This window comes from Pygocentrus nattereri, chromosome 17 (assembly GCF_015220715.1).
Source record: "Pygocentrus nattereri isolate fPygNat1 chromosome 17, fPygNat1.pri, whole genome shotgun sequence".
NCBI classification, from domain to species: Eukaryota; Metazoa; Chordata; class Actinopteri; order Characiformes; family Serrasalmidae; genus Pygocentrus; species Pygocentrus nattereri.
The window spans coordinates 40921825-40940031 of record NC_051227.1 but is presented as its reverse complement, the minus strand read 5'-3'; the positions used below and the strand labels follow the sequence as shown (position 1 = coordinate 40940031).

General features: G+C 39.1%; 1 protein-coding gene across 1 annotated transcript; it reads left to right on the top strand.

The window, feature by feature from the left end:
* The first annotated feature begins 1031 nt into the window (after positions 1-1031).
* zgc:162193 (TRPM8 channel-associated factor homolog) lies at positions 1032-17318 on the top strand. Its single transcript, XM_017684363.1, has 7 exons — positions 1032-1144; positions 5959-8120; positions 11288-11382; positions 12853-13066; positions 13154-13393; positions 13497-13834; positions 15489-17318. Coding segments are annotated over exons 1-7 (3294 nt in total). The 5' UTR covers positions 1032-1142; the 3' UTR covers positions 15732-17318.
* Positions 17319-18207: the final 889 nt, after the last annotated feature.

Below are 18207 nucleotides of genomic sequence, written 5' to 3'. Positions count from 1 at the left end.
TATAAATTCCGTTATGATTTGATGTGTGTTCGAAATCTCTCCTGGATGGAATAGCTAGTTTAAGTCTTCATTAAAATAAATGAGGTGCTGCTAATGGAACTGAACAAATGGTTGGAGTGACCTTGAAAGCATCAATTCCTTTAACACATAACAATTCCAAATAAACATGCAGATCACATTGTCACCATTTATTGACTTAAAGTAATTTTGTAAGGTGGGGACACTTTAACTGTTTCTGTTCTCTGATCCAAAAGATCCTACTTCTGCAACTGTTCTGACATCCAAGAATATAGTTCCTTTTTAATAAGCTTTGTGTCTCTGAGGCCTGTATTATGGTCCTAGAGAAGGGCGCTGTGACATAAGGATGTGTTTATGCCCATCTCCAATCTGTCCTACCAGACATGGCTGCAGCTGATAGTACAGTAGCTGGAACTGGGTTTTTCTTCATGTATTTATTTCCTGTACTGAGAGTATCATTGTGCTATGATTATTTCAACTACACTTTTAGCAGAAAGCATTCTATATAGTACTGGAAAAGGATATTTACTTGATAACAATAGAACCCCTTTGGTGCTATAGAGAACCAATTATGAAATAATTATTTTAAGAATTACAACTGATGTATCATCATGGAGAAGAATGATTTGGTCATGCAAAGAATCATTCATGCATTCAAATGGTTCTTTGACCTAACATTCCCCTCATGGTTCTTTGTTTACACTGAAAAAAAGACTTAATACACTTGAATAAACACATATTAGTCTAGTGAAAAAAGGAATGCATGTTTAAAGTGTTTTCAATTATAGAAGTAGTCTACTATAGAGTTTCAACTGAGCTTATCACACAAGTCACCACCTGTAGCGTCTGAAAAGAAACACGATTTTCTCTTTTTTTTTTTTTTAGGCTCTACACTGGTATAAAAGTAGCAGTTGCATTAGTTAACAGCAAAATATCAGGTACAGGTGGCTTCCACTGCTGTATAGCCATTGTGCCTTTTGCATATATTATGTGAGTGGGGGTGTCCCAGCCCTTTCATAAAATAGAGGGTGGGATTTGCTACACAGGGCATTTACAGTCTGGCACTGGGACAAGACAACTGATCTTATACTTACTGCAGCAGGAACTTGTCAACATTCCCAGCCATGTAAGTAGCTTACTGAAATTGATCCTCCTTACAAAATGTGTGTTACATTATATTATATTTAGTTGCCTTATATTGTGCGTGGGGAGAGTGTGGTTATTAATATTTACATCTACCTCAATTCTGATTATAAGTGTGTAGTAATGTGTCTAATAGCTACCTGTTTCTAGGGTTTCAAGGTTTAATTGATTCAGTTACATTTTTTTCAGAAATCGAAAATAGTTTAATGCGGTCCACATCTATATTTCACTACTTGATTTGATATTGATGACCTCAGCAAACTGCTACAGGCATTCAGCTGATGAGTAAATCTGCACCCAAACTGTTGCGTAAATCTTTATTGGCATTTCCTAAAAGAAATACAATGTTTACAAGGCAAGCGAGCCGAAGAAGCTTATACAGAAAGTGGAGAAAGAATGAAACAGCCCATTAACCCTGCAGTGTGAGACAGGCATTATTCAACAATCACTCCTCTTGCTTAATGATGTGTCAACTGTTGTAGCCACATCAAGTTACTGTATTTCAGAAAATGTCAACAGTGTTTGGATGTTTGTCCAACTTTCAAAATTTTGTTAGCTATTAATATTCGCCATGATGGTTAGGTAGTAACTAAATGGTAACACTTTACAGTACTGTTTCTTAGTTAATAAGTAACTAATCAGGAACTAAGCCGGAATGAATGAGTAGTTCTGCATTAATGCTTAAGTAACTATTCTTAACTACCAAGAACTCAACTCTACTGTATCTAAAACGCATGGTTTCTTCTCACTCCAGCCATTTTCTCCATATTTAGTTGCTAATGCCCTGGCTAAAATTAATCCATGAAAAGCCACTGGAGAAGATGGGCTGGACCCCTTTTTATTGCGTCTCGCAGCCCCGATTATTTTAGAATTCATTTTATACATTTTTAATCTTTAAGTTTTATCTTGCAGAATTCCCAGCATCTGGAAAACAGCTCATGTAATTCCTCTGCATAAAGGTGGTGAGACAACAGATCTGAATAATTATAGGCCAATCTCAAAACTGTCGTGTTTAGCAAAAATGTTAGAATCTCTAGTAAACCAGCAACTGAAATCATTTCTTCCTGAAAATTCTGTTTTATCTAAATATCAGTCTGGTTTCAGAGAAGGTCACAGCACTATCTCTGCTACGACACTGGTTTTAAACAATCTTTATTCAGACATAGACAAGGAGAAACATTGTGCAGCTGTTTTTATTGACGTAACAAAAGCACTCGACACAGTTGATCACACTCTTCTTTTACGGAACTTAGAAAAGATTGGCTTTGATGCAGCTGCGCTGGACTGGACCCAAAACTACCTCACTGACAGAAATCAGTGCATGACATTGAATAATTATACATCAGAGTTGGTATCTATATCTAAAGGTGTACCACAAGGTTCAATTTTGGGTCCAGTCTTATTTAATATCTATCCATCCATCCATCCATCCATTTTCTAAACCGCTTCTCCGTCAGGGTCGCGGGGGGGAGCTGGAGCCTATCCCAGCAGTCTTCGGGCGGAAGGCAGGATACACAATTGGACATGCTATTTAATATCTACATAAATGATATTGCTGCCTCTGCTTCAACCTCAGACTGCAAAGTTCACCTTTATGCAGATGACATGATTTTTATATTGCTCAGCTGATTCTATTCATGCTGCAACAAGAAAATTACAGAGCTCATTTAATGCTCTGCAGGTGGCGCTATATAAGCACAAACTAGTTTTAAATGCCATGAAAACTAAGTTTATGCTGTTTTCCAGATCTTTAAATACTGATTTTAGTACTGTAAATATTACTACCCTGGCAGGATACACTATTGAGAGAGTCTCAGAATATAAATACCTTGGCATATGGCTGGATGATAAACTCAGTTTTAAACCACACATAAATAAACTAGTCAGTAAATGCCGACAGAAGCTGGGTTTTTACTGAACTGGGAAAATCTGCTTTAAGTTACAGCACTAGTTGGAATTCACTACAGGAAACACTAAAACTCGGCTCACTGGTGTCACTCAGTCATTTTAAACTTTTAATATTGAACCATCTTCAGACAGCCTGTACCTGTTTTACTTAATCATATTTATTCATAACTTTTATTTTTTGTTTTAGTTCTCCCTAGTTCTTTATTTCTTTTTTACTTACTTATTTATTTTCTCTCATTTTATTTTTAATAGTTTTGTATCATTACTTTTTAATTTGTATTATTGTATTATTACCTTACTAATCTCTTATCTTCTTTTGATCCTAATTTCTTATCATTTAAAGTTTAAGTTTATATATTAAGTTTTATGATTAAAAATGACTAAATGTAGTTATTATATTATTTGTCATGTCAATCCCTGTTTTTGTAAATGCTCAGCTACATTGAAAATGAAGGTTGCCCTCAGTGTACTTCCGAGTCAAAATAAAGGTTGATTGATTGATTGATTGATCTAAGAACTACTAGTTAACTACTGAGTAGGTAGTGAACTAATGCAGTTTGTTTACGGAAATAACGGACATCATGTTGACCTGGGCCAAGGCCCCGTGTGTGTCATGGTAAGGGGGTCCATTACTGGGTAACTTGCACAACAGTGAAAGCACCATTAATTTTGGGGCAACATATGCTGCCTTTAAATGCTGTGTGTTGAGGGACGTCATTGCTTATCTCAACACAACAACAGCAAGAAACGTTCTGCACATGTTACAACAGGATGACTGTGTAATAAGAGAGTGAGAGCACCTGTCTGTCTCCTGATTGCAGCTGATAGGCACAGTACAGTGAACTTGTGAAGGGAGACCATTCTTTCAGCGTTTTCAAACCACGCACGTAATTGAGGGCATCAGATTAGAGACTAACTAGCTCAGCTGGACAGCTAAGGAAATTGATAACATTGGTGGAGCTGAAAGGAAAAAATAAAAACTGGTGCTGTTGCCTTAGTTTGCTAATGCACAGTACTATTTATGTGTTAAATAAAAATCTAAAATATTGCACATGCTAGTTTGGACACACTTTTGGTCAACACTACACAACACAGATACCTTTTGGCTTAAATTACAGCCTGCAATTGTTTCTTGTAGCCAGCTAACAATCTTTCTACTTTTGGAATTATTTTCATTTTTTTGCCTTGCACAACACTTCCCATTCAAAAACATTCAGTATTGACAGTATGTTGTCTCTTGCAGGTCATGTTTGGGGATAGCGATGGCCATTTTAAAAGCCTGAATTTTTCATTTATTAGGGTAATTCAGTGTTGATTTTGTTGTGTGTCTACTCATAATATCCAACTTTTTTCAGCTTCAGTTTCTTTACTTACTGTGAGACATCAGCTTCCAGGATTTATTCATCAATTTAGAATCCTTCATTCCCTCTATCCCCACAACATTCCCTGAGCCACTGTCTGCCACACAACTCCAAAGCATAGCAGACCCACCCCATGCTTATCAGATGGCCAAGTCTTCTTTTTGAAATGCTGTTCCTTTTTTTCTGAACAAACCTTTGAAGATTATAGCCAGAGTTAGATTTTTGTTCAGTTCACAGCACTTGATTCCAAATGCTGCTGATTGTTATGCCGCATATTTTGGATGGTGACCTTTGTGATGAGATCACAGTTAATGCCACCTACCTGTGGGGATTTTGTTTTGCATATCTGACCAATTTATATACATTTTTTTCAGAGAATTTACTTTATTTTCCAGATTTTATTTTCATGTCACAATGTAATAGATTACAGGTATGACTGTGTGTGTGTGTGTGTGTGTGTGTGTGTGTGTGTGTGTGTGTGTGTGTGTGTGTGTGTGTGTTTGTGAGTGATGGTAGAAATGCATGTTTTATTAGATTTTTTCTATATTTTATTTTATATTTATGTTATTTCATTTGCTACATGTAAACAACTGTCTGATACTATACGCTGTGAGCTCCTTTAACCAAAACCAAATTCTCTTTATTTGTAAGCATACTGTGATAATTGGCCCCTGCTAGTCCTGTCCGTGTGCTTTTGTTTTGTTTCTTCCCAGTCCTGCCCCCTTGTTTTCGGTCCCAGCCCCTGATTGTAACCACCTTTGTTTTACACCTGTGTCCTGTTATTCCCCAATATCCCTGTTGTATTTAAGACTGGTTTGTTGCCGGTCTTTGTATTGTATTCTCGTTTGGTGTGGTTTCTTGTGGTCTTTGTTTGATCCTGTACTGTTTTGTTCTTCCAGTGTCCGTGGTGTTTCCCATCTGTGTTTATTTTAGTTATGTTTGTCCCTCGATTTGTCCCCCGTGTTGGTTCCTTGACCTTGGACTGTCTTGACCCTCACTCTGGATTTGCTCTTAATAAATCTCAGCACATGCGTCCGCCTCATCCTCGCTCCCCAACATTACACATACCTGGCCAATAAAGCTTAAGGGTCAATCATATTTAGTATCATTTATTTAGCCAGCCACTTAGATGAACTTAGATCTGTTGAGTGAGAGGTTTTCTACACTATAGAACTGTCTTCACCTGATGTGGATTAAGGCTTAATCAGTCAAATAAGCTCAGAGCCATTACAAAAAATAACACTGGACTAAAAAGATGCCCACATTTTTGCACATACCACATTTTATCTATTCAATTCAGCATTTAAATGATAATAGTGCATTACGTTTTTGTGGAAATGTCTCGTTTAAGTTTAAGCTTGTGTGGAACATTAAGTTTGTCCCAAATTATGTGTTTAGTACAACATTGAAAGATAGTATATAGATAGTATAGTAAAGGTAACAGACAACTGGGAAAGAAACCATATTTAAGTTCCATGGAATGACCTTAATAAAGTGCATTCTATCATATGTGTTGTTTTTTCCTCAGGAAAGGCAAAAATCTCAAAGATGACCTGGAATTCCTTTTACAAGGAGTAGCTGATTTTGACATCCAAGGCAAGGCTCTACCATCTGACATATTCACGCATGGATCATCAGCATTTCCTATTGGATTGACCCCAGATGGAAAGATATTCCTTGCTGGAGCGTGCTATAGACAGGGCCGAGTAATTGTTGCTGGCCATGAAACCTACCTAGGTAGTGAGTTATTGTCCACTTTCATGATCAATGCTGTGGAATGGCTTGATAAAGGACGAAAAGGAGTTATTGGTGTGTTACCTGAACTTAAAGATGCATATAGGCTTCTGAGCAAGTCAGGACTACAGTGTCAGTTGACTGGGTTTAAGGAAGACCTGAGTGTCTTTGTCTGCACCTCTTACAACGATGCTCAGTGTAAAGAGATCCAGGAATTTGTTGGTGGGGGTGGTGGTCTCTTGATAGGTGGACAGGCTTGGTCGTGGGCTTTTAAAAATCCTGACCTCAATGTGATGACTGAATGCCCTGGAAACCATGTTCTTGGAAAAATGGGGTTGTGCCTCTTAGGTAAAACTGTAGAGGCTGGGTTTTACAAGGCTCCACATGTTTTCCAAGATGACATAGAATTCCTTTTACAAGGCGTATCTGAGTTTGACATCCAAGGCAAGGCTGTACCATCTGAGGTTTTGGTGCATGGTTCTTTAGCGTTCCCTATCGGACTCACTCCAGACAGAAAGGCATTCCTAGCTGGAACATATTTTGGACAGGGACGAGTTATTGTGGCCAGCCATGAAATTTACCTAAGCCATGAATCACTGTCCACCTTCATGATCAATGCTGTTCAGTGGCTTGATAAAAGGCGTAATGGGCTTATCGGAGTATTACCTGAACTTAAAGAGGCCTACTACTTGCTAAACAAATCAGGGCTACAGTGTCAGTTGACTGGCTTTAGGAAAGATCTGAGCGTCTTCGTCTGTACATCATACAGTGATGCTCAGTGTAAAGCGATCCAGGAGTTTGTTGCTGGTGGTGGTGGTCTTCTGATTGGTGGACAAGCTTGGCAGTGGGCCCAGGGCAACCCTGAACGTGATGTGAAGATAGATTGCCCTGGAAATCGCATCTTGGGCAAGATGGGATTGTATCTCCTTGGTTCAACCATGAAAGCTGGGCTGTACAAGGCCCCACGGCTTTTCAACTATGCCCTAGAATTCCTTTTACAAGGAGTTTCTGAATTAGATATCCAAGGCAAGGCTGTACCATCTGAGATATTGGTGCATGGTCCTTCAGCATTTCCTATCGGATTCACCACAGATGAAAAGGCATTTCTTGCTGGGGCATACTATGGAAAGGGACGTGTAATTGTGGCCAGCCATGAAACATACTTAAGCCGCGAGTCCTTGTCCACATTCATGATCAATGCTGTCTACTGGCTTGATAAAAAACCCAATGGGGTTATTGGAGTTGTACCTGAACTTAAGGAGGTCTACAGCCTGCTGAATAAGTCAGGACTACAGTGTCAGTTGTCTGGGTTTAAGGAAGACCTAAGTGTCTTTGTCTGCACCTCATACAGTGATGGTCAGTCTAAAGAGATCCAGGAGTTTGTTGCTGGTGGTGGTGGTCTTCTGATAGGTGGACAAGCTTGGTCGTGGGCCCATTCCAACCCTGGCCGTAATGTGAAGATAGATTTTCCTGGTAATCACATCCTTGATAGAATGGGTCTGTGTGTCTTGGATAAAACTCTCACTGTTGATGTGTACAAGGCTCCACAGGTGAACCAACATGGCATTAACTCTACACAGATGTATAATTTCCAGGATTTGTTGCAGCATTTTGCTCAACATGTGCTTCAGGGCAAGAAGCTGGAAGATTATAAACAGCCGTTTCTGAAGAAGCTTGGCAATGACTGTGTCAGTTATCTTTGTTTGCAGGCATACAACTATGACATGTACAAGTCAGTAGTTGTACTCCTCACAGACATGATAAAGGCAGGGTTTCCACAGGTCTCTCCTACATGTCCTGTAGAAAGTGCAAAGGATCACCTGCTACTCCAGGTGGGGATTGAATTGTTCAGGCTCTCTGAAGACACCAGTGAACTTCTATCATACCTCATCACAGACATACCTGATCTGCCATCTGTATCCAATGCAAGAGTCTGGATCAGTGCTAGCACAGCAGGTAAAAGAAATAACTAATTAAGTTATCACAGTTTTCCCTCTATATACACATCACATGGTTAATGAAAGGGAAAAAGTGAACAGATAAACTCCCTGGACAAAAAATAAGTTGCATAATTTGTGCTCTAATATCAAATCAAATCAAATCAAATTTATTTATATAGCGCTTTTTACAACTGATGTTGTCACAAAGCAGCTTTACAAAAATGGGAATCACAGCACAGAGAATCAGACAAAACACTGAACATAATATACAGAATATACAGAATATACAGAACCCCCGTGAGCGCTGAGGCAAGGAAAAACTCCCTCAGAGCTGGAGGAGGAAGAAACCTCGGGAGGACCATGACTCACATCTAAAGGGGGGACCATCCTACCACTGGTCAGACAACTTATAAGTTAAACATTGAAAAGTCAATTTTACATCCACGCAGTTCTAATACTTCGTTAAGCATGTAATTGCTTTAATCATGGGGTCAATTCATTCAGGTAAGGATTGTACCTGTTTCTTGAGATTCTCTTGAGGTCCTATCTATTGTACCCCACTCTTCCACTTACTTTTTGCTTCATGTCTGATCAGAAGACACTTTCTGATACTCTCACATTACAGAAGGACATGATGGCACGCTGGGACAGTTTGACTGACCAGCAAAATCACCAGATTTCAATCCCAATGCTTAATTTGAAACAGGTGAAATCATGCAAACACAAATTCTGGCCGAAATATGGAGGCTTTGCCCTGTCTGTGGAACAGTTGGATAGAATGGACAGGAGACAATGGTTTAACCCTCATCTGAGTGCTGTTATTAAGCCAGAGGGACATAGCCAAGTATTGGAAAACAAATTAATCTATATATTTTGTTTATTTATCTATTTAGAAGAAATGTAAAATTTCTTAGATTAACTTCTCATTGCTACTCTTTCCTCTGATTAAATCTGGGATAAAATAAGCTTTGCTACTGCCACTGGGAATTTAATAAGTAAGAATAAAATAGTATTACTTTAAACATGAAATGAAAAATACAACCCTAATTCCAATGAAGTTGGGACGTTGTGTAAAACATAAATAAAACAGAATACGATGATTTGTAAATCCTTTTCAACCGATATTCAATTGAACACACTACAAAGACGAGATATTTAAGGTTCAAACAGATAAACTTTATTGTTTTTTGCAAATATTCACTCATTTTGAATTTGATGCCTGCAACACGTTCCAAAGCAACAAAAGACTGGGAAAGTTGAAAAATAAACACCTGTTTGGAACATTCCACAGGTGAACAGGGTAATTGGAAACAGGTGAGTGTCATGATTGGGTATAAAGGGAGCATCACTTTAAGGCTCTGTCGTTCACAAGCGAGGACGGGCGGGGTTCACCACTTAGTGAACAACTGCGTGAGCAAATAGTCCAACAGTTTAAGAACAACGCTTATCAACGTGCAACTGCAGGAATTTAGGGATTTCATCATCTACAGTCCATAATATCATCAAAAGATTCAGAGAATCTGGAGAAATCTCTGCAAGTAAGCAGCAAGGCAGAAAACCAGCACTGAATGCCCGTGACCTTCGACCCCTCAGGCGGCACTGCATTAAAAACCCACATCATTCTGTAACGGATATTCCCACGTGGGCTCAGGAACACTTCGGAAAACCACTGTCAGTGAACTCAGTTCGTCGCTCCATCTACAAGTGCAGGTTAAAACTCTGCCATGCAAAGCGAAGCCACATATCAACACCACCCAGAAATGCCGCCGGCTTCTCTGGGCCGAGCTCATCTGAGATGGACTGATGCAGAGTGGAAAAGTGTCCTGTGGTCTGACGCGTCCACATTTCACACTGTTTCTGGAAATCATGGACGTCGTGTCCTCCGGGCCAAAGAGGAAAAGGACTGTCTGGATTGTTTTCAGCGCAAAGTTCAAAAGCCAGCATCTCTGATGGTGTGGGGGGGGTGTTAGTGCCCATGGCAGGGGTAACTGGCACATCTGTGAAGGCCCATTAATGCTGAAAGGTACATACAGGTTTTGGAGCAACATCTGCTGCCATCCAAGCAGCGTCTTTTTCAGGGACGTCCTGCTTATTTCAGCAAGACGATGCCGAGCCACATTCTGCACGTGTTACAACAGCGTGGCTTCGTAGTAAAAGAGTGCGGGTACTAGACTGGCCTGCCTGCAGTCCAGACCGTCTCCCATTGAAAATGTGTGGCGCATTATGAAGCTCAAAATACTCCAGCGGAGACCCCGGACTGCTGAGCAGCTGATGCTGTACATCAAGCAGGAATGGGAAAGAATTCCACCTACAAAGCTCCAACAATCAGTGTCCTCAGTTCCCAAACGCTTATTGAGTGTTAAAGGAAAGGTGATGTAACACAGTGGGAAACACGCCCCTGTCCCAACTTCTCTGGAACGTGTTGCAGGCATCAAATTCAAAATGAGTGAATATTTGCAAAAAACAATAAAGTTTATCCGTTTGAACATTAAATATCTCGTCTTTGTAGTGTGTTCAATTGAATATCGGTTGAAAAGGATTTGCAAATCATCGTATTCTGTTTTTATTTATGTTTTACACAACGTCCCAACTTCACTGGAATTGGGGTTGTAAATACATAACAAGTTACAGCAGGTTACATACAAGTATGACTATTGGTTTAAGTGGTTTGGTTTTGCTGTCTATTTGAGAGCTTCAAAAAGTGAGATTTTGCAAAAAATGCTTAGAACACAATTTCTCTATCATTAGCTTAGCAAAAGATTAGGCTCAGTTTAACACAGATTCAGCCAAGCCAATAACTTCAGGGCTTTAATACACAGCTGCACATCAAATTTAAATTTCTTATGTTTAACTAAGATAATTTTGTGGGGTCTGTAAGGTCACAGGATTACTGAACTCCTGCAAAGATTAGTGTTCTTCCTCCTTTTATATACAAAATTTAACTCATAAAAGTTTTGGTAATTAATTGATGAGCTGAATCAGGTGTCTTAAATGAAGATGAACACATGTGGCCATGCAGACCTGGAGTCTAACACTCCTCCAAGGTTAGCTTTTGGGTCAGTTTTGAGTTTTGGCTTTTAAGGCAAAAAATGAAATGAGCATTAGTTAAACTATCAAATGTTTCATATCTAAAGTGTTTACTTACTTTGCTTAATGAGACAATCGTCTTGTTTCTCATTGCAGATGATGAAGAATGGATAAGCACAGGCCTCTATCTTTCTCCAGGAATGAAGACTAAAATTACAGTGCCCAGGACAATTGTAGACAAGGGTTGGCAGGTATCACCTAACTGTACTTTGCCCATTTTAAATTAGAAACGTGAGATGCAGCATGGGCTGCACCAACAAGGATTGTTAGGAGTTCAGAGCTAATAATAATAATAATACTAATCACACATACACACACACACACATTTCCTACGCTGCTTCTCCCCCATGGTCATGGGGCAGAGCTAACCATTTAAATTAAAATTAAATTAAATTAAATTTACCTGAAATATTTTAGTCTGTCTTTGACTGTTTAATTCTTATACATACAGTTTTTACCTGCAAACATATGTGTATTAAGGAGATCCTGCTGGTGTTCTGCTTATTTCAGTGATAAACAAAAAAAGCTACATGACTGCTATATATACATACACACGCACACACACACACTATATATATATATATATATATATATATATATATACACACATAGCGGATGTGTATATATACATAGAGGGAGAGATTTCCATTAATGATTAAAACAATGGTTTAAATGTAACCCTATATTTTAATCCAAGAAAGATCCATTTCCACGCTTAAAGGGCTCTTTGCATCGTGAAATGACTCTTTTATTGTTACAAGTATTGCAACAAAAGCAGAACAATTTCTGGTGATACGTAGAACCCTTTTCAACAAGGTTCTATATAGAACCATATATAACACATTCTCCATTAATCTGAAGATCCATTTGACAATTTAAAGAACCCTTTAAGCATGCAAAAGGCTCTTTTTCAGTGAGAACTATTGTCTTTATTAAAGAAGCCTTGAACCCTCCTTTTTAAAGATGTAGCGTTGTCTGGCTGCTAACTTGTCGCCATAGCAGCACTGCTAGCTTCAGAGCAAGCAAAATGTTTTGTTTAGCAGTTCTTCTGGAAAAGCTCTTTTCTAGTTTGGTAGTGTCTTCAACACCTTAATAGAGCTCCTACATATCTTTTGTCTTCAGTTTGAGAAATGCGTAATAATTCACTCCACCCACCAATCTCTTGGGAAATTGGTCAAGATTTACAGATATGCTCTGGCATAGGCACATATATTTTAAATATCACAGGCATGCAGTTGCTAGACTATGAAGGCCCAACTGAGTGGACTAATTTGTTACAGCGCCATCCTGAGGCAGACGAGTGCTGTTACTCTACTTAGTTAAGAATATTAAAGACAGAAGCTCACTGATTGTGGGTAAAGGAGGCTAATTTGTATTTAATGTCATAATAATTTTATTCTCAGGCTTCCCACTGAATTTTGAGACACTAAGGGGGACCAAGAGGTTACGTAAGGTTCCCAGACCTGCCAGGACCCCCTGTATTTCACACCATGAGAGTATGCCAAAAAATGTTGGTCCAAAGCAGCAGTTGCTCCATCTCCTACGTTAGCTAGCAAGCTAACCTGTATGTCTGGTTCGTAGTGAAATATGTCACAAAACCTACTTTAACGAAACGACGTTAATCTCATAATATGGGTATTTTCATGTATATACATTTTCAGGTGCAGATCGGCTGTCAAACAGACGACTTATGCAAGCTAGATAAACTGAAACGAGCTCCAGTGGTCTATGTGCGCTTCCCTTTGAAAAAAGAGAATCTGCACGTTTGGAATCTGTGGGGAGGACTCATATACCTGATCGCACCTCCTAGAAGTACAGCACATAAGATGGAGGTTGTCATACAGACAGCCATAAAAGCACCGTACTACAAGTCTGGTAAATTCATTAACTGGTTATTCCTTCTTACTAAGCCAAAAGTGAATTATTGCAGAACACTAAATTAAAAGCTGTTAATTCTCTCAGGAGAGACGAGCGTATCTGACTGGGTAGCTAAGATCCGTAAAGCACCAGCACCTTGGGCAGAGCTGGAGTTTGAGAATCTCATCATCACCTTGCCATCAGAGATGATAGGGCAATTGGATCGTCCAGACAAAGTGGCCACTCTCTGGGATTCCATAATGAGGGGCGTAGCTGATTTGGCCGCTAAGCCTGCAAAGTTTTCTCGCAAGGAACGCTTCGTTGCTGATGTTCAGATCTCGGCTGGTCTGTACCATGTAGTGTTTTGAACTTGCCACTAGGTGGTTTAATTATCATCATCATCATGAGCTGATCATATTACTTAAATATGATGACCTTGTTTCCACAGGCTTAATGCATTCAGGTTACCCCATTATGATGAAGACTCAGAGTGCCACACACTTGGTGAACCCATATGTTGCTGGTAAAAGTGATTTTTGGGGACCTCTTCACGAACTGGGTCATAATCAGCAATGCTCAGACTGGGAGTTCCAGCCACATACTTGCGAGTGCACCTGTAACCTCTGGCCCGTGTACACACATGAGGTGGTGCTGCGTGTGAACAGGGAAAATGCTCACGTGGGCCTGACAGCGGATAAACGATTGAGCCGAATAAAGAAATACATCACAGAAGGCAGGCGTCTGGAGAACTGGAATAGCTGGACAGCACTGGAGACTTACTTGCAGGTCAGTGATATTGGGTTTGACTACTAAACTTGAAAACAAGTCTGATTCAAGTCAGGATTTTCTTCACTTTGTCTAAAGTTATTATATAAGTTATATAAGGTATAATAAGTTATTAGTATAGAACAGTTCTTAGGGACTTGACTTAAGCACTAGGCTTTACTTAGGCCCAATCCCATTTCACCCCTTGCCACTATCACTTAGCCCTTAGCCCTCTGTTTTGTGCGTTCATGTATAGGGTTAGGGTGTCCCCATTCTTGTTGAGATAGAGGGGTTGGGTGAAGTGTTAGGGTTAGATGGCCCTCCAAACAGTGCGTGACCAAAGAAACCCACAAATGTGAGAATTTTCTCTGTTAAAAATTACAATAACCACTGTATTATCTTAGTTTAATGTTGTTATTATGGTCGTATTCTTCATAACAAGCATAAAGAATCACCCTTCTCTGCTATCATTGAAGATGGGCAGGTTTGCCTACAGAGCACTGCTAGTATCCTGCTAATGATGGGATGTTTTTTTGTTTGTTTTTTGAGGGTCCCATTTCGTAGGGCAAGATTTCAACCACTACCCCGTAGTGTGACACTCAAAAACAAGGGGTAGGGGTAAAAAGAAGAAATTGGATTGGGCCTTGGTCTTGACTTGGGAGCTACTCTACTAGTTAAGACTGCACTGTTAGAAGAAAAAGATGCTGTACTGAAAAACACATTTTTGTTCAAATCAAATTTATTTGTAGCGCTTTTTACAATGGATGTTGTCACAAAGCAGCTTCACAGAATTCCTGTAAAGACAAAGTTTTAAGAAGAATGTAACCCCCCCCCCCTAATATTAGCAGTAATATTAGTAGTAGGAATAGCTGGGAGTCTATGAGAACATCAGTGTGGGGTGGGCAGTTGGTCCAAGGTAGGTGGCGGGGCAGCTGGTCTGAAGTGGGTCTCAATCAAAGTATAAACTTGTTCAGCAAAGTATAAACGAAGTAATTGTATCCTCAAAAGTACACCATTGGTCTTAAGGTCTGACTGTGTACTTTAAGTTTTTCCCAGCAGCTAATGTTAAAGAAAAACAATAAAATAAACAGCCTGGAGTGAAGAATAAGTTTACTGAGTTAATTTTATAAAATAAAATTGCAATGGAATCAATTTAATTGTGCAATTATGTTCTCTAATGTCACGTAATAGTACTAAAGATGACAAGAGGTGTGATTCTTGTCACCTGAGTGACTTAGTCTTCCTACTAGTCTTGCACAAATTAGTATAGTTGTGGGCAGGCATGATCATCAGCGTGCCAAGGGGCCCAAATGACACGGAGGCCCCTGGGGCAAATATGAGGGAAACTCAACATTCAACAGTGCCAATAGTTCAAATAGTTATTTTGACAGACAGTATTTTACCATCAAAGGAGGAAAATTCAGGTCCAGAAAGTAATTTCACATTATACATTTTAGTCAGTCAGTCAGTCAGTAATATTGTCTTTACTGAAAGGTATTTCTAAAATTATACAAGCGCCACAGCTCATGAAAACATCTACCTGTTATTTCAAACCAAATAAAAAGTTACATTCATACTGAAAATGGAAAAAAGCCTTTTGGTGAATTATAGTCCATTCTATATCCACTTCTTAGTCATCCCCTGTAAGTTTAATCCTTGCTTTTGTCTTTTAAAGCTGCAAGAAAAGTTTGGCTGGGACGCCTTCAAGAAAGTCTTTGCTACTTACCATGACATGAAAAACATACCAAAAGACAACAGTGGCAAGATGAACCTGTATGCTGAAACCTTCTCCAAGGTAGTAGGGAAGAATATAGTCCCCTTCTTCAAAGCCTGGGGCTGGCCCATCCAGCCCAGCACTGAGGAGAAGCTGTCCAGCCTGCCTAAATGGACTGACCATCCTCTGGTTCAGTATGAGTAGCTAAAACAACCATGTTTCATAGAGAATGTTTTTTGTCTCAGATTATAAAGATTTTATGGTTTGGATAGTCTTTAAGAGATCATTTACATTAATTTATAAAATAATGTTTTTTGAAAATGCTAAAAAAAAAGCAGCTTCATTATAAACACTGACGTTCGTGCTAAAGCCTGAGTAGACTGATAAACCAATCTAATGAGATTCAGTATCACTCCTTTGAGGGATGATGGAACTGAACAGTGTTCTCAGTGAACATGCTCATGAGTGATGAGCTTAGCATTGCTGTTGTACTGGGCTCGTGCTGTATTTTGTGGCAAGTTATATGTCGTTAACAGAACCACATAGCTAGCCATTTTATAGTCATATTTGCAAAAGTTACTGTTAACTTTTTTATTGTTAATGGGATTTTGCTTCATTTGTGAGACAGCAGTGGGATTTTTGGAACAGTGGACTGAAGCGGGCAGTGAGAACCAAAGTAACATTAATCAAAATAACAAAATAACAGCAACGTAATTTCAATAAGTGAGCTTTTCATAAAACATACTAACAGAGGCATTTAAGTGTGAAGTGCTAAGTGTGAGTTTTTCCCTGTGTGCTGTTGTGAATATGTATTCTAAATGTATTGTAAAAGAATTGTGAATGTTACTCACTGTGTATTGTAATTGAATGTGTTACTGAACACATTTAGAACAGTGTATACATTATTATATTATCACTATTTTTACGTATTCTGCCCACATCTGGTTACATTATACACATACCTACAAGTGCCATTTGGAAGTGTAAAATGTCTGAACATTAATGTGAATGCTGAATTTGCATTGTGTGCATTCAAGTCCCTCTCTGTGAGTGTGCCCTCTAGAGGTCAAGCTGAATATAAGAGAGGAAGTCTAATGTCAGGGGTGACCATCATGGTGGTAGCCTTTAACCACACATACACACCTAGCTGCCAGAGTTGCTTGAATGTGCCTGTTTAGCCGTTGTAAATGTCTGCCTTTATTAAAAAAAACTTTAATTGTATCTATTAATAATTTGGCTTGTTTTAAGAAATATGCTTAAGCCAAATCATATGCGAATAAATGTAGACAATTTGGTATAGAGTAAGGTAGAAGTAAAGTACTGAATAATGGAAGTAGTAAGTAACATAATCCCAGCATATTTTGAGAGAAGTGTTAAATATTATTTGACTTTATTTTATTTTATTTGCTTTTATTAACTTTGTAACTTCTGTTCCTTTCTGTTTTGCCATTTGGGTTAATATCATTTGCATTTTGTATGTCTTTTCTTGGGTGATGTGTGGGGTCTTTGGAGAGCGGTCCTTTGTCATGTAACGACTCCCAATGGTTAGCTTATCTTGACATCTGGTTATCTATACCTCCAAATCCAGCAACGGGGAGACTGTAAATTCCTGGGTGGACCTCAACACCTCTATTTTAATTACAAAGGTAGAGGCAGCCGGCCATCAAGTAGGGGGGCCTTTTAGGGTCATTGAGTCAAAGAAATAACTGGTGGGGTGCTTTTACTGGAGGGAATATAAGTTTGATGACTGTGAAGACTATTTCAGACTCACTTGATGGGAAGACGCGCGTTCATTAAACTTCTTTTTCCTCGAGTCTCCACTCCTGTTTTTCTTCAAGAAATAAATGCTTGCCAGCAGAAGTCAACAGATTTTATGGCAACAAAGGTGGGATCTGAGATCCGCAAAATTTTCCGGCTTTTTTAGACATCTGATGCTGCAAACATCTGCTGCCGTTGAACGGAAAGCAAGACGGTCTTCTGATGGCTGATTCTGTGTTGTAAAGACGCTCAACCTTTACCTCACACACTAACAGTGAATAAAAGAAACACAAAACACAACACACACAGCCAGAGCAGGAGTGTTGTCTGTCTTATATGTAGATTCCTCCATATGATGTTTATGGAGAGGTTGCAGGACTTATTCCTGTTTTGTCGGGTAGAAAGGTCTTTCTTACCGAGGGACAGTTTTAGTTCTTTAATTCTGCTCTTGTAGATTTTCTCCTCCTTTATCTACGAAAGGCACAGAAATATATAGAAATATTTTCTGGTCTTTACACAAGCAACGGTGTTTGCTTTGAATTAGGTGCGTCCTAATTCCTCAGTTTCTGATCAGAGCACAAGGTGGCGTCCTGTCTCAGTTCAGAGGAGTTCAGCTCTATTGTTTTGTGTTTGTGTTTGTTTGTAATTGTCTAAATTTAAAGATTAGCACTTAAAATGCAGAAAGGAAGCCGAGAATCCACATCTACCCAATATGCAGACAGGAGTGCATTTGAGGTAGACCTAACAAACATGCCAGACAAATTTAGTCTAAAACAAAAGGCTAAACTGTGTAAGAGGTTTGATCTGCCAGAAAGCTCAGAGTGGAGTCAGGAGCAAGGTTTCACATTTCTAGCTAAATATGTGAAAAAGAAAGATTTTGAGGGGTGTGTTCAGGTCTTCAGAGAGCAGCATGCTTTGCTTA

Coding starts and splice junctions, on each gene's coding strand:
- zgc:162193 (XM_017684363.1), top strand. Junction 11,383..12,852: donor TTGTAGACAAGGGTTGGCAG/GTATCACCTAAC, acceptor ATACATTTTCAG/GTGCAGATCGGCTGTCAAAC. Junction 13,394..13,496: donor TGATGTTCAGATCTCGGCTG/GTCTGTACCATG, acceptor TTGTTTCCACAG/GCTTAATGCATTCAGGTTAC.